Raw genomic sequence first — 11,446 nt, 5'->3', positions numbered from 1 at the left:
TGTGTACTTACATGTAATTGTTAGTCTTTGCAGCTATTGTTACAATTCTTTTTCAAACATTATTACAAATTAGTCACACCTTTAAGAGGAGCTGTTTGCTGAAGTTAAAGATATAATATATATTTGCCTACATTTTGCTCCACAAATCTCAGTCAGTTGGGAGTAAGGTGAAGAAGCAGCAGTTGTACATTTAGCACGACATAAAAGCCGTTTACTAACTCTACATTCAACATTCAGAAACACAAGACTTATTACTAATATGCGTCTGTATGATGATAAGCTGCTGAAGATTCAGTTGGTTCCATTACCCACACTCCTATCGAGAGGTGCTGCTTGTCAACAGGCAAGGCAGACAACTGCTTGGGGCCCCAGGCCAGTAGAGGGGGGGCCCCAAACAGCTGACAAACTTTGAAACCAAAGCATTGCCTCAAATTGTGCAAATTTAGCAACGACAGTGGGGAGTGCTGTTTTGCAAAGCGTCACAGCATGATTCCTGTGAAAACCAAAATTTGTCAATGAAGGAAAATTAAGAGGAGTTATCCTTCTGGGGGTGGAAAAAGAAAGAGGGAAATTCATTGGAAGGGGCCCCCAGTGAACCTTTGCCTAGGGCCCCAACAGACCCTAGAATCGCCCCTGCTCCTATCACATGAAATTTGTAACACTGTGTTTTCTCCAGTAACAACATTTTTATGATTGCACATTACTAAATATCCATTAATAAGTTTATCTGTGTTTCAGAGTCAGTGAACTAATACAAATAAACAATATGTATGACAAATTAAAGTTATTCTAAGGAGATAAACATGTAGACTTTTTCAGGAAATATTTCATTTTTAAATAAATTGATGTTTAGGAACGAGACTCAATCGACAGTGATGATAGCTGCTCTGTGATGCAGTACTGCTCTGAGACAGCAGGGCAATGCTGAACATGTTAAGGAGGCAAAGCCATGAACAAGGTCAACCATTACATTACTGGAGGATCACATTTGATCACAGTATTACTATCAGAAACAACAAATCACTGTTTCAAGCAATGATGGTGTAAGATGATGCTAGAGGAAACTGGCTATTTTACAGACTCCAACCTGCTGGTGGTACAAGATAAAAAGTCCCATGATCACCTCATTCAGAAGGATTCATCCTAAGGGGATAATAAGATCCACTGGATGATATAAAACAAGAGACAATCCAAGAGTTTGTGTAATTACCAGAAGGAAGGACATGGTATTTGTCTTGCGAATATGAGAAGAGATCTAAAAATACTAAACATATAGAGTTTCCATCAGTATCATTGTAAATGGTTAGTCTTCGTTACTCCATATCCAAAGTATCCATCCATCCATTTTCTATACCGCTTTTCACGTTTGGGGACGTGGGGGGCTGGGGCTGATCCCAGCTGTCATTGGGCAAGAGGCGGAATACACCCCGGACTGTTCAGTCAATCACTGGGCTGGTCATATTTAGAGTCACCAATTGACCTCACAAGAGAAAGAGAACCAACACATGCACAAGGAGAACACACAAGCAGAGAGGCCTTGTCCAACTGGGATTTGAACCACAAACCTCCTCGCATTAATTCAACAGTGCTATCCATTGTACCACCATGCAGCCCATATCCAAAGTAGCATATATTCATATTATATTGATAACAGAGGATGCCTTATTGCTTCCCTTGTGCATGTTGCAATATACTGCCACAAACAAGTGTTGAACACGGGGAATGAAACAAAGTCTTAAGCTTGACTTGTGTGCATTAAGTCTCAAGAGACTGCCATTGGTCTCTAAAGGGAAGGTATTCTGGATAGACATTGAATTCTTCTTTTATTAGCAATTAGATTTAAAAAATAAAATAGGATTTACTTTTGAGTTATTCTTTAATTCGCTTTTTTTTTGTTAAATAAGTGACCCATCCTTTGGTGTTTCTTGCATACAGGCCCAGAGCTTCATCCATTAATCTGAGACATAAGGTTGAAATACTTACTGATGGAAGTTGTCGATGTACGTTTCTATTTTTCTGAAGTAGAAGTTACTTTAAATTTCACATATGTGTGAAGTTTCTTGTTCTAAATCCACTCTGATCCTGTATTTGATCATGTCTATAAACCCCTCTATTTCAGCCCTGCTCAGAACAGGCTGTTTCTGTGTCTGTACCTTTAAATATGTAAATGACCTGTGTCTGACCACGCCCCCTCTCTAGAAGGGCTTGGGTTGTCCTCTGGCTTTCTCGATCCATGCCCTATCGTTTACGGTGAGAAGGCAGACTCAGAGGGCAGAACAAACACCTAGCTGTGGGAGTGTCACCCACCTGGGGGAGGGGCTACTGCCCTTTGTGATGTCATGAAGGGAAAATCTCCAAACAGCCTGTTTGAGCACACATTTTCTGAAAAGTGGAGCAGACAAAAGACGGAGAGGATGGACTTTTCTCATAACTGGCGGGTTTGTAGACAGGCTAGGGACACATATTAGTGTTAGAAAAACATGCTGAAGTGCATTTTGCATAATATGTGACCTAATAGTGGATGTCAAACTCAAGTCTTATTTCAGAAATGGGTGTCATGTCTTGAAAAAGCAGACGGATAGCAAAATCCAAGAGAAAAAAGGAATTAACTTGTTTAATCAAATAAACAATTTGCATTCTTTGACATTAATTTCAGCATTTAATAATTAAATGTAGATCACAACATGGAATTCTTCACAATGAGCCCTGATAGCTGTGCCCTCAAAAGAAGGCACTGTATAATCTGAAAAGTGACTGTATCTTATCATATATATTTTGAGTTTGTCATAATATAAGAAAAATGCCATTACATGTATGTTATGTATGATGTTAATTGTTATATCTTACAAAAGTCATAATTGTGAAGAGCTTTACCCCCAATTTCCACATATTCCGTCCGTTTTGCTGTGTCGGATGGCGCGCACCCTACCCCGATTTTTGGAACGTAAGCGCAGCAGACACAGCCATGAGCAGCAGTACACACATCTCAGGAGGAAAACAAGATCACGGGAATAAAGAGAAAGACGTGCAAACATGTTGCTAGGTCTTTCTGAGGATGATATGTTGTTCATGCGGTGCCTACTTTGACGCAATGTTGATAAAGGTATGGAACATGCGATCATGAGTCTGTATATTGTGTTTTATTTTGAAATTGACCGGACGCTTTGTGCGTTTGTCAGACTTCCTGTCCAGCTTGACTCATTGCCTGCAGCGTAAACCGTTGAAAATAGACTCGCAGCGTATTTGAAGCGGAGCAGAGCGTAGTGGCGCAGGTTGCACACTCCCAAAATGGACTTCAGCAAATAACAAATCAAATAACATACTTCAAGTATTGCCAACAAGAGGTCATACATAGACTAGAAGAAGTAAAATAACAAATAGCATTCATTGGATTTTCACAACTGGCAACATGAGTTAAACATCAGCTCTAATAATATGACATTAAGTATGAAACACGTTAAATATAATGTATTACAAAATATATCGTGTCACTTTTATTATTGCTCAATTTCAAGTAGTTTTTTTTTGTTGTTTTTTTCAAAAACTTACAACTAGTGCTTGAGTATAAAACACTTCATATTTTGGTCCCCTTTTAAAAACAGAAGTCAGCAGCACTGATGAAATCGAGGCCATCGAGGGCTCGAGGACTTCTCTCTCTCTGCTCTGTCATCCCAGCCCAACGTCCAGTGACATCATCACCACAAAGCCCAATATGGAGGTTAAGGATGCCAGCTTACCATTGCCACTGTTGATACCAAGTCAGAGCCAAGAAGTGGAAGAGAGAAGCAGAGACAGATGCTGAAAAAAACTGGTTTTGCTATTATAAAAGGCCTTTGCACACTGAGTCCGTTTTTTCGGATGGGTTTTTTGTGATGTTACACACAGACTCCTTGCACACTGATGAGATCTTTCTAGATCCTTGCTTGTGTTGTACTAACTCTCTGATGTACATCACTTTGGATAAAAGCATTTTGTGTGAATATGAATTGTAGAATTTTTAGTTTCACCTGGCAATAAATTAGAGTTTTTCCAGTCATTAAGCGATCCTGTAGTCAGAACAAAAATGTTTTGACGTAAAAAAGTTTCAGACAAGGTGTGCAAACATGATTGACATAGCACAAGATCATATTTCTTATTGTCTGTACCTCAATTTCAGACGAAAAAGACGGACTCAGTGTGGAACGGTCTTAAGGCTGAACTGTCATTCAACCCTAATTACAGTTAATCTAGATTAAATCCTCGTTTATATCTCACCTGACTTGAGCTTCAGGTATGATGTCATCCACAACGACATAAACCATTGCTCCGGCAGCAAATGCCAATGCATATGGCAGAAGAGGTTCGGCCATAACAACAGCAGCAGCACCCAGCATGCCAGCAATAGGCTCTACCATGCCGCTTAGCTGGCCATACCTGTCAGGAAATGGAAAGCTTATACTGTAGTGTTCATATTTAAAATTAAACTCTTTGACACAGACACATGTTTTTCTTTGTGATTACCAGAAGGCTGTCCACGTTGACACTCCTGCACCTCGGAGTGGCAGGCTCACAGCCAAGCCTTCTGGGAAATTTTGGATTCCAATACCAATGGCCAGATTTCTGAGATGACAAAAAAAAGCAGTCAGACCTTTTCTTACAATCCTGACACACATTAACAACCTTCCTCATGGGGGGCCTACATAAAGTACAGTGGATTTGTGATAAACCTTTACTCCATAAAAACACAAAGATTCATAAAAACCCAAAAGTGACCCGCTTTGTTCTAAAAAAAAAAGAAATGCTGAATAAGTGTTAAGACCCTGATTGATTTAGTTTAGCATCATTACAGTTCTGTATATTATAAGCTCCACTGTCATTGTGATTTTGTTTTTTCTGTGGTTGATATTTTTCTTGACAATTGTGAATAACCTTTATTAACCTTTAATACATTATGTAATGTCACAGTATTAGAGTAAATATGTGGCAAAGTTTTTAACCCAAGGCTATTGGATGGTTTTCTTACAGTCGGACTGTAGTTTGAACACACAACCCTGAGAATGTACTTTGGGTTTAGCACTTCTAGAAAATCTAAAACACAGAACACTAACCTAAAATGGGTAGATATAATTTCTTATTGTTAGGATGTTAAGATGAGGATATTAGCTTTAAACTTAAACTGTCTCCTGTTTCTGTGGCCAAGTAAATGATCTATATCTGGGGGCCCTTTAAGTCCATAACAATGTGCCTTATTAACAGAGAAAGGCTCACACTCCATTTAAAGTTCTAGCATAACATGGAGCACTGAATTTGTTTTCAAGGGACTTTTGATGTATTTACAAATGGGAGATTACCTGAGAGATGTCTTGCACTTTTCTCATGCATTTACTTTTTAGAGTTTGTTCATTTGACAAAAATCTCAACAAAAATGACTAGAACCACTTGTAAAGAATGACTGTTCCTTAAGATTGATCTCTGGTGTTAGGTGATAAAAGCTAGTGACCCACACTCAAGACTCAAAAAACCTCCAGCTGCCTTCCCTCGCTGCAATATCCCCATCTTCCCACTAGATGTCAGCAGTACAAAATACAGCAATAAGGCAGCTGCCTCTTTCTGTAACGCTTTCCAAAAACAGTTGTGGTTGATCTAAGTTTACACAACCCAAGGTGAATTAAATTGAAACATTGAGTAGTTTTGTTTATTTCAGTACAATTTTCTCATTAGCTGACTGGAAGGATATCCGACATCTATATGTCTTTATTGGCTACCCAGGTGCCAGATTATGTATGCTATACAATGGCAGATAGGATTCAAAATAAAAATAAAAACAAAATTGTGTGCATTTAAACAAACCTTACAAATATTTCTTCTTGAATATGTGAATATGTGAAGGTCACATATTATCCTCCTTTTCAACCAGTTTAAATAATTCTCAGCGGTCCACAAAACATGTCTGTGAAGTTACTTGTTATAAACTCACTCTGATCCTGTTTTTGATCATGCTGATAAACCCTATAACTGTTGGAAATGTTAGAGGTAATGTAAGGACTAAAAAAAAAAAAGGTTTAGACATTTTTTTAATTAATTTAGATATTTGAATTTAAAAATTCTAAAAATTCTACATATTATGCATTTAAGAGGGCAAAACAAACACCTAGCTGTGGGAGTGTCACCCACCTGGGGGAGGGGCTACTGCCCTTTGTGATGTCATGAAGTGTAAATCCCCAAACGGCCTCTTTGAGCACACATTTTTTGAAAAGTGGAGCAGGGAAAAGATGGAGAGGACGGACTTTTCTCATAATTGGGGGTTTTGGAGTGTAGGGGTGTAGGGGGAGTGTGGGGTAGGGTTCTACCAGGTGAGATGAAAACTTCTGGCTCTTACTGCTCTATGCATTACAGCATTATGTTACAACTACATGTCAACAGCACACAGCAACAGTAGAGTTTTGGGCACATGAAATGGGATGCCTTCAGTCACAGTCAAAGCGTCCTTTGGTTAGACACTGAACTAACATTCTGTAAAATCAGAAGACTAGAACAGTACCTTGTGTGAAACTTTATTCTGGGTATAGATTAGAATTCTATAACATGTGCCTTGATAATACTTAAGACACTAAAAAATGCCAGATCCATCAATAAATCAGGTTTTAATAAGGCAATTAGTTTCCCAAAGAACAGTTTAGAAATATGACATTTTAGATAAATAAAGACAATCACTGTATGTATGTACGTACGTGTATTGGCCTTAATACCCAGCTTACCTAGCGCTTTCAAAAGTAGCAGATGAAGTCTTTCCAATGGCTCCAAATCCTACCCCGACAGCCAAACCCTCTGCCAATAAAAAAAACAATTGTAAGTGTTTCATTTGGTATTTGACTTCTTTGAAGATGTTAATGTGCACAACTGCCGCCCAAGGTTGGATTTCTACTGATGAAACTGGCTATTGAAGCTTCAGGTACCATATTTGTAGGGGCATTCCTTTTCTCTTAGGGCCTGTTTTACAAGTGAAACCAGTTAAACTGAGTGTGACCTCTGTACAGAACCTGTCTCTGTTCCATCTCTGCACATTCTGAGTAGCATACCTCTAATGTGGTGGTCCATTTGTCTCATTGGATGTGACTGTCATGCATACTTTCATTACACATCATCCAAATTAAAAGTGAAAAGGTCATGGTGGTAGCATTATAAAACCACATAGGTAATAAATAGATATGGCTAAACTTGTCAAATCTCAGGATATTTAAAGTACATTCCTCCATTAATCCTTAATTAAAGATATTTCTCTTATTCTTTTCTGGTTCATAAGATCATAAAGCATTACAGAGACATTGTTTAATAATACCATAGACTGTTAATACTAATGGACGAAGCCTGAGTGACGTCATATGATCATTAGCAAAACAACATTCTGTAGTTTCTTCTACTTTATTGTCAACCAACAAATGATGTGCAGCATATTTAACAAAGCGTACTAAAAAGTCAGCTCCTTGGCAACAGGACCCCCCATAGAGCTCAACAGTGACCGCCCACTTTTTTCCAGTGGCTCTGGTTTTGGAAGTACATTTTCCCAGTTATATCCTCCATTGACATTTAACAACCTCTTTATATCAAGAGACTGAAGCATGTAACCATGACAAACAGCTACCGAGCAGCTAATATTCTTGACTATAAGGGTTAGGGGCTGTTGCGGTGAGGTAATTTTGACCGTGGTGATCCAAGGTGGCTCTATAGCGAGGTGTGCTGTATTATTAGTAATGCATCGTTTAAATCAGTTGGTTCTCCTTTTTCATTTGACTGAAAGCCAAGATGTTACCAAAGGGGCAAAGTTACATTTGGTTTACGTAGTAGTGCAGCTGCCTGTGTGTCCCTCTGAACATTATGTAGAGTGAGGGCTATACAAACCAAGCCAACCCTAACCCTAACCCTTAACGTGCGGTTATGGCGGTTGCCGTCGTTCACCTCCATTCACCATTTATAAATATAAACCATGAATTTCTTAAAACAAGGTTGATATACAAACTTGTGTCTTGTACAGGAGCATAAACCACGTTTCACACACAGGTAGCTTGTGGTCAGTCTACCATAGATTGTTATGACATCATGGTTAATAATCAAATCGACAATGGAGAAAGTGAATGGAACCACACTGCTGAGCCCTATAGGTGGCTGGAGCTTTATATTTATTACACAGACATGGGATGGCTAACAATCTTCTCTCTTATTCCGAGGAAGTGAACACACCTGCTACTTGAGATATCTAATTATACTTCTGGCTAGGGCTTTGGCCTACTGATAATATAATAAGTACGTATTGTATTGACTATGTAGTTATGACTTACTTTAGTTAAACCCATTCTTATGTTATTCCACTACTCTATCTCTCTTTTGCAATATACAAGCTGAAGTGCCTAAAACCCTGGCATAGCATCAATAACTCTTGTGATTCTGTAAGTTTTCCGACTCCGAACAACATTTAAATAATAACTTCATTTCAAATGCAAAACCTAATTAGTCCAACTGATACATTTTCATTTCAGCTTATTTATACAGTCCGATGGCTTTTCCTCACCTGGGATGTTGTGAATGGTGATGGCAAGAATGAGCAGAAGAATTCTTCTCCAGCTGCTTCCTGTCTGCCCCACTTGTTCAGGCTGCTTACTTCCTGTTTCCCCCTCCTCTGAGCTTTCTAAATGAGGTCCTCTCCTCCTCTGGTACACTTCCCCATTCTCTATTTTATCTGTGGCACAAACAAAAATAATGATGGAACAAAAATACGTTAACAATGTTTGAATTAATACAAATGCAAAAACAATTCACTACACAAATAAATCTCGGCAGTGATTTATTTATGGTGGTTAGAAGACTGATTAAGCAAATGTACAATAAAAGCTAGTCAGAGTTCTGAAGACGTCGAAAGTGTTGTAAAAAACTTTGAAACTGACAATGATATAGGAAAAAATCAAACATTATTAATTTTAATTCATGAAGCCTCAGATCCCAGCAAAACTTGTCCAATGAAACTCGACATAAATAGCATATCTAGCTAGACTCGCTTCCATAAATTCCACCAGATGCGTGTTCGGTCCATCTCTGCTTGACAGCAGAGCTAATAGGTTTTACATTATTCAATGTGTGTGCTTCTACTGCCTCCACTGGACTGTATCCCAGCTCAGTCATTCTGGAGCCTTTAGCAGCAACTACACAAGGCTTTTATTTTTGCTGGATGCCAGAGCACAACGCATACATTTATCACAGAGCAGATCAAGCGGAACGGGAAGTCACCGAAACAACTCTTAAACAGCTGCTTAATTTTCAGAATAAAACACTCAGTTTGGCACGTGATCGTATTTCACCGGACATTTATAATAGTCTATTAAATCATGGTCATCAACTCCTTCAGTTGGGAACAATGACCTTATGTGTGTTTGTTGTTGTTTATACCTCTTTTATACCATGTACATGGTATTATCTTGATTCTGCAGTAACTGCAGGATCTTGTCTAGCGGTGATGCTCCATGCTGCGCTCTGAAAACGCAGCCTGTGGGTGTGGACGGATGAGAGGGCACAGAGATGTACTGGAGCGGAGCTGGCATGCAACGCACACACATCTGGTTGAAGTTCTGAGTCTTTGTAAAATGATATACAGGGAGGGACCCAAAATCAACCCAGTATTGGAAAGAATTAAATTACTGAACACATGATGAGAAAGAGGAGAAGACAAAAGCTTGGTGTCCGTAGGCAGTCTAAGCATAGCAGCAAAACTAGCCTGGTCCAAGGCAAGTCTGAGCCAGCACTAAACATACGTTTTATAAAAGGAAAGACTTAATTCTGATCTTAAGAAGATGGTCTGTCTGCCCCCCAGACACACACAGGTGGATGATTTCACAGAAAACAGGCCTACTAACTAAAGGCTCTTCCGCACTTACTGCTCTTAAAGAATTTAAAAGTTAAATAGGGATGACAGGTCACTATGAGCTCTTTAAGACATGATGGTGTCTGACTTTTGAGACCTTTTAGTTGACAAACATTTCATAATATTATTGATTGTGTAGGGAACCAGTGCAGATAAGCTAACGTGGATCTCTTTTCCTAGTTCTTGTCAGAACACATATGATATATATACACATAGGTATATATATACATGTGTGTCTATGTATATATTTGTTTTTATTCTATATATTTATATTTTTAGATTTCAGGCATGGCACAGTAAATTCCGTTGTACTCTTGTGCAATGACAATAAAGTCTATTCTATTCTATTCTACATGTTGTAGCAATTTGGACCAGTTAATAAGTCTTTATAAATGTAGAGCAGTCTTGGTACATTGGGATTGCATGGGATTGCAACAATGGTACATTGGAAATGGACTTGTATAGCCCTCTTCTATTCTTCTGTCAATCAAACCTAGGCGAAGAAAATTCTGTGTCATTTAGAGTGGGATGTGTCTGATTTAAACAACGTAATAAAGGTGAGAAAATAATGTCCTCGAAATTTGCATGTGACATATCCCTATTAAATATCACTTCTAGATTGCTTCAATGTGCTGGATGAGGCTAGCAGGTTACATCCATTACTGTAGCAATTTTGGTCCAACCCCTGTCCTTATCAGTTTTATTATGGTATGTTTTACAGGACATGTTGTACAAACACTTGTGTTGTTGCCGCAAATCAACACGTCAGTCATCCATTTATGATGTCCCCCTAACCTGATGCTCCGCGTTAACTGTTGTTGCTATGGTAATGTTAGTTGTACTTTCTGCTTCAGTCAGCTTGCTTCCTGATTGAAAATTCAGAGTCCGAGCACAGCACAGACAACACACACTTTATTAATGTTAATGAATCTTGAACGATTCCTTGTCGCTGCGTATGGGTGCCATAGACTTTAAATATTAAGGTGGGTATCCCGCCGCACAGAACAACGTTGAGCTGTCACTCAAAAACTCATTAGCCAATGGGGACGCATTCCTCAAAAACCCCACCCACTCTAGAGGCTTGTGCCAGAATTGCAAACAAAAAGTCAGTCAGCACAAACGAGAAAGCTGACATTGTAACCGCAAAAGCCGACAGTGAGAGCAAAAGTCTGATCAGTGAGAAAGAATGAGAGGGAACTGTAAACAAAAGGACTGATGATAAAAAAAAAGGTAAAAGGCCGATTATTTACACGATTACACAAATATTTTAATTGCAATTAATACGTTTTACTTTTAAGAGGACTTTTTTTGCTTCAGTGAGTTTATGTCTCTCTCAATATCTTTTTTAAGACGTTTTGTTTGATTTTTTTGGCACAAATAAGATTCCATACAAACTTAATGCTGTAATGTGTGACTATTTCTCATCAAAAGGCAAACGCCTTAATCAGAGCATTCCATCCATCCATTATTTATATTGCTTTTTCCCATTCGGGGTCGCGAGGGGCTGGAGCCAAACCCAGCTGTCATTGGGCGAGAGGAGGGGTTACACCCTGGACT

General features: G+C 38.8%; 1 protein-coding gene across 2 annotated transcripts in view; it reads right to left on the bottom strand.

The window, feature by feature from the left end:
- Positions 1-2,587: 2,587 nt before the first annotated feature.
- Positions 2,588-11,446, bottom strand: part of LOC109996278 (zinc transporter ZIP11) — a 31,077-nt gene continuing 22,218 nt past the window's right edge. For both annotated transcript variants that reach the window (XM_020650327.3, XM_020650328.3), the window contains exons 6-10: positions 8,546-8,713; positions 6,738-6,807; positions 4,501-4,599; positions 4,255-4,413; positions 2,588-3,745 (exon numbers count right to left, since the gene is read on the bottom strand). In XM_020650327.3, coding sequence (XP_020505983.1) covers positions 3,667-3,745; positions 4,255-4,413; positions 4,501-4,599; positions 6,738-6,807; positions 8,546-8,713 — 575 coding nt within the window. In that variant the 3' untranslated portion in view covers positions 2,588-3,666. The remainder of the gene's footprint in view (positions 3,746-4,254; positions 4,414-4,500; positions 4,600-6,737; positions 6,808-8,545; positions 8,714-11,446) is intronic.

This window comes from Labrus bergylta, chromosome 21, assembly GCF_963930695.1.
Source record: "Labrus bergylta chromosome 21, fLabBer1.1, whole genome shotgun sequence".
In the NCBI taxonomy this organism is placed as follows: Eukaryota; Metazoa; Chordata; class Actinopteri; order Labriformes; family Labridae; genus Labrus; species Labrus bergylta.
This window is presented reverse-complemented; position numbering and strand designations above follow the sequence as displayed.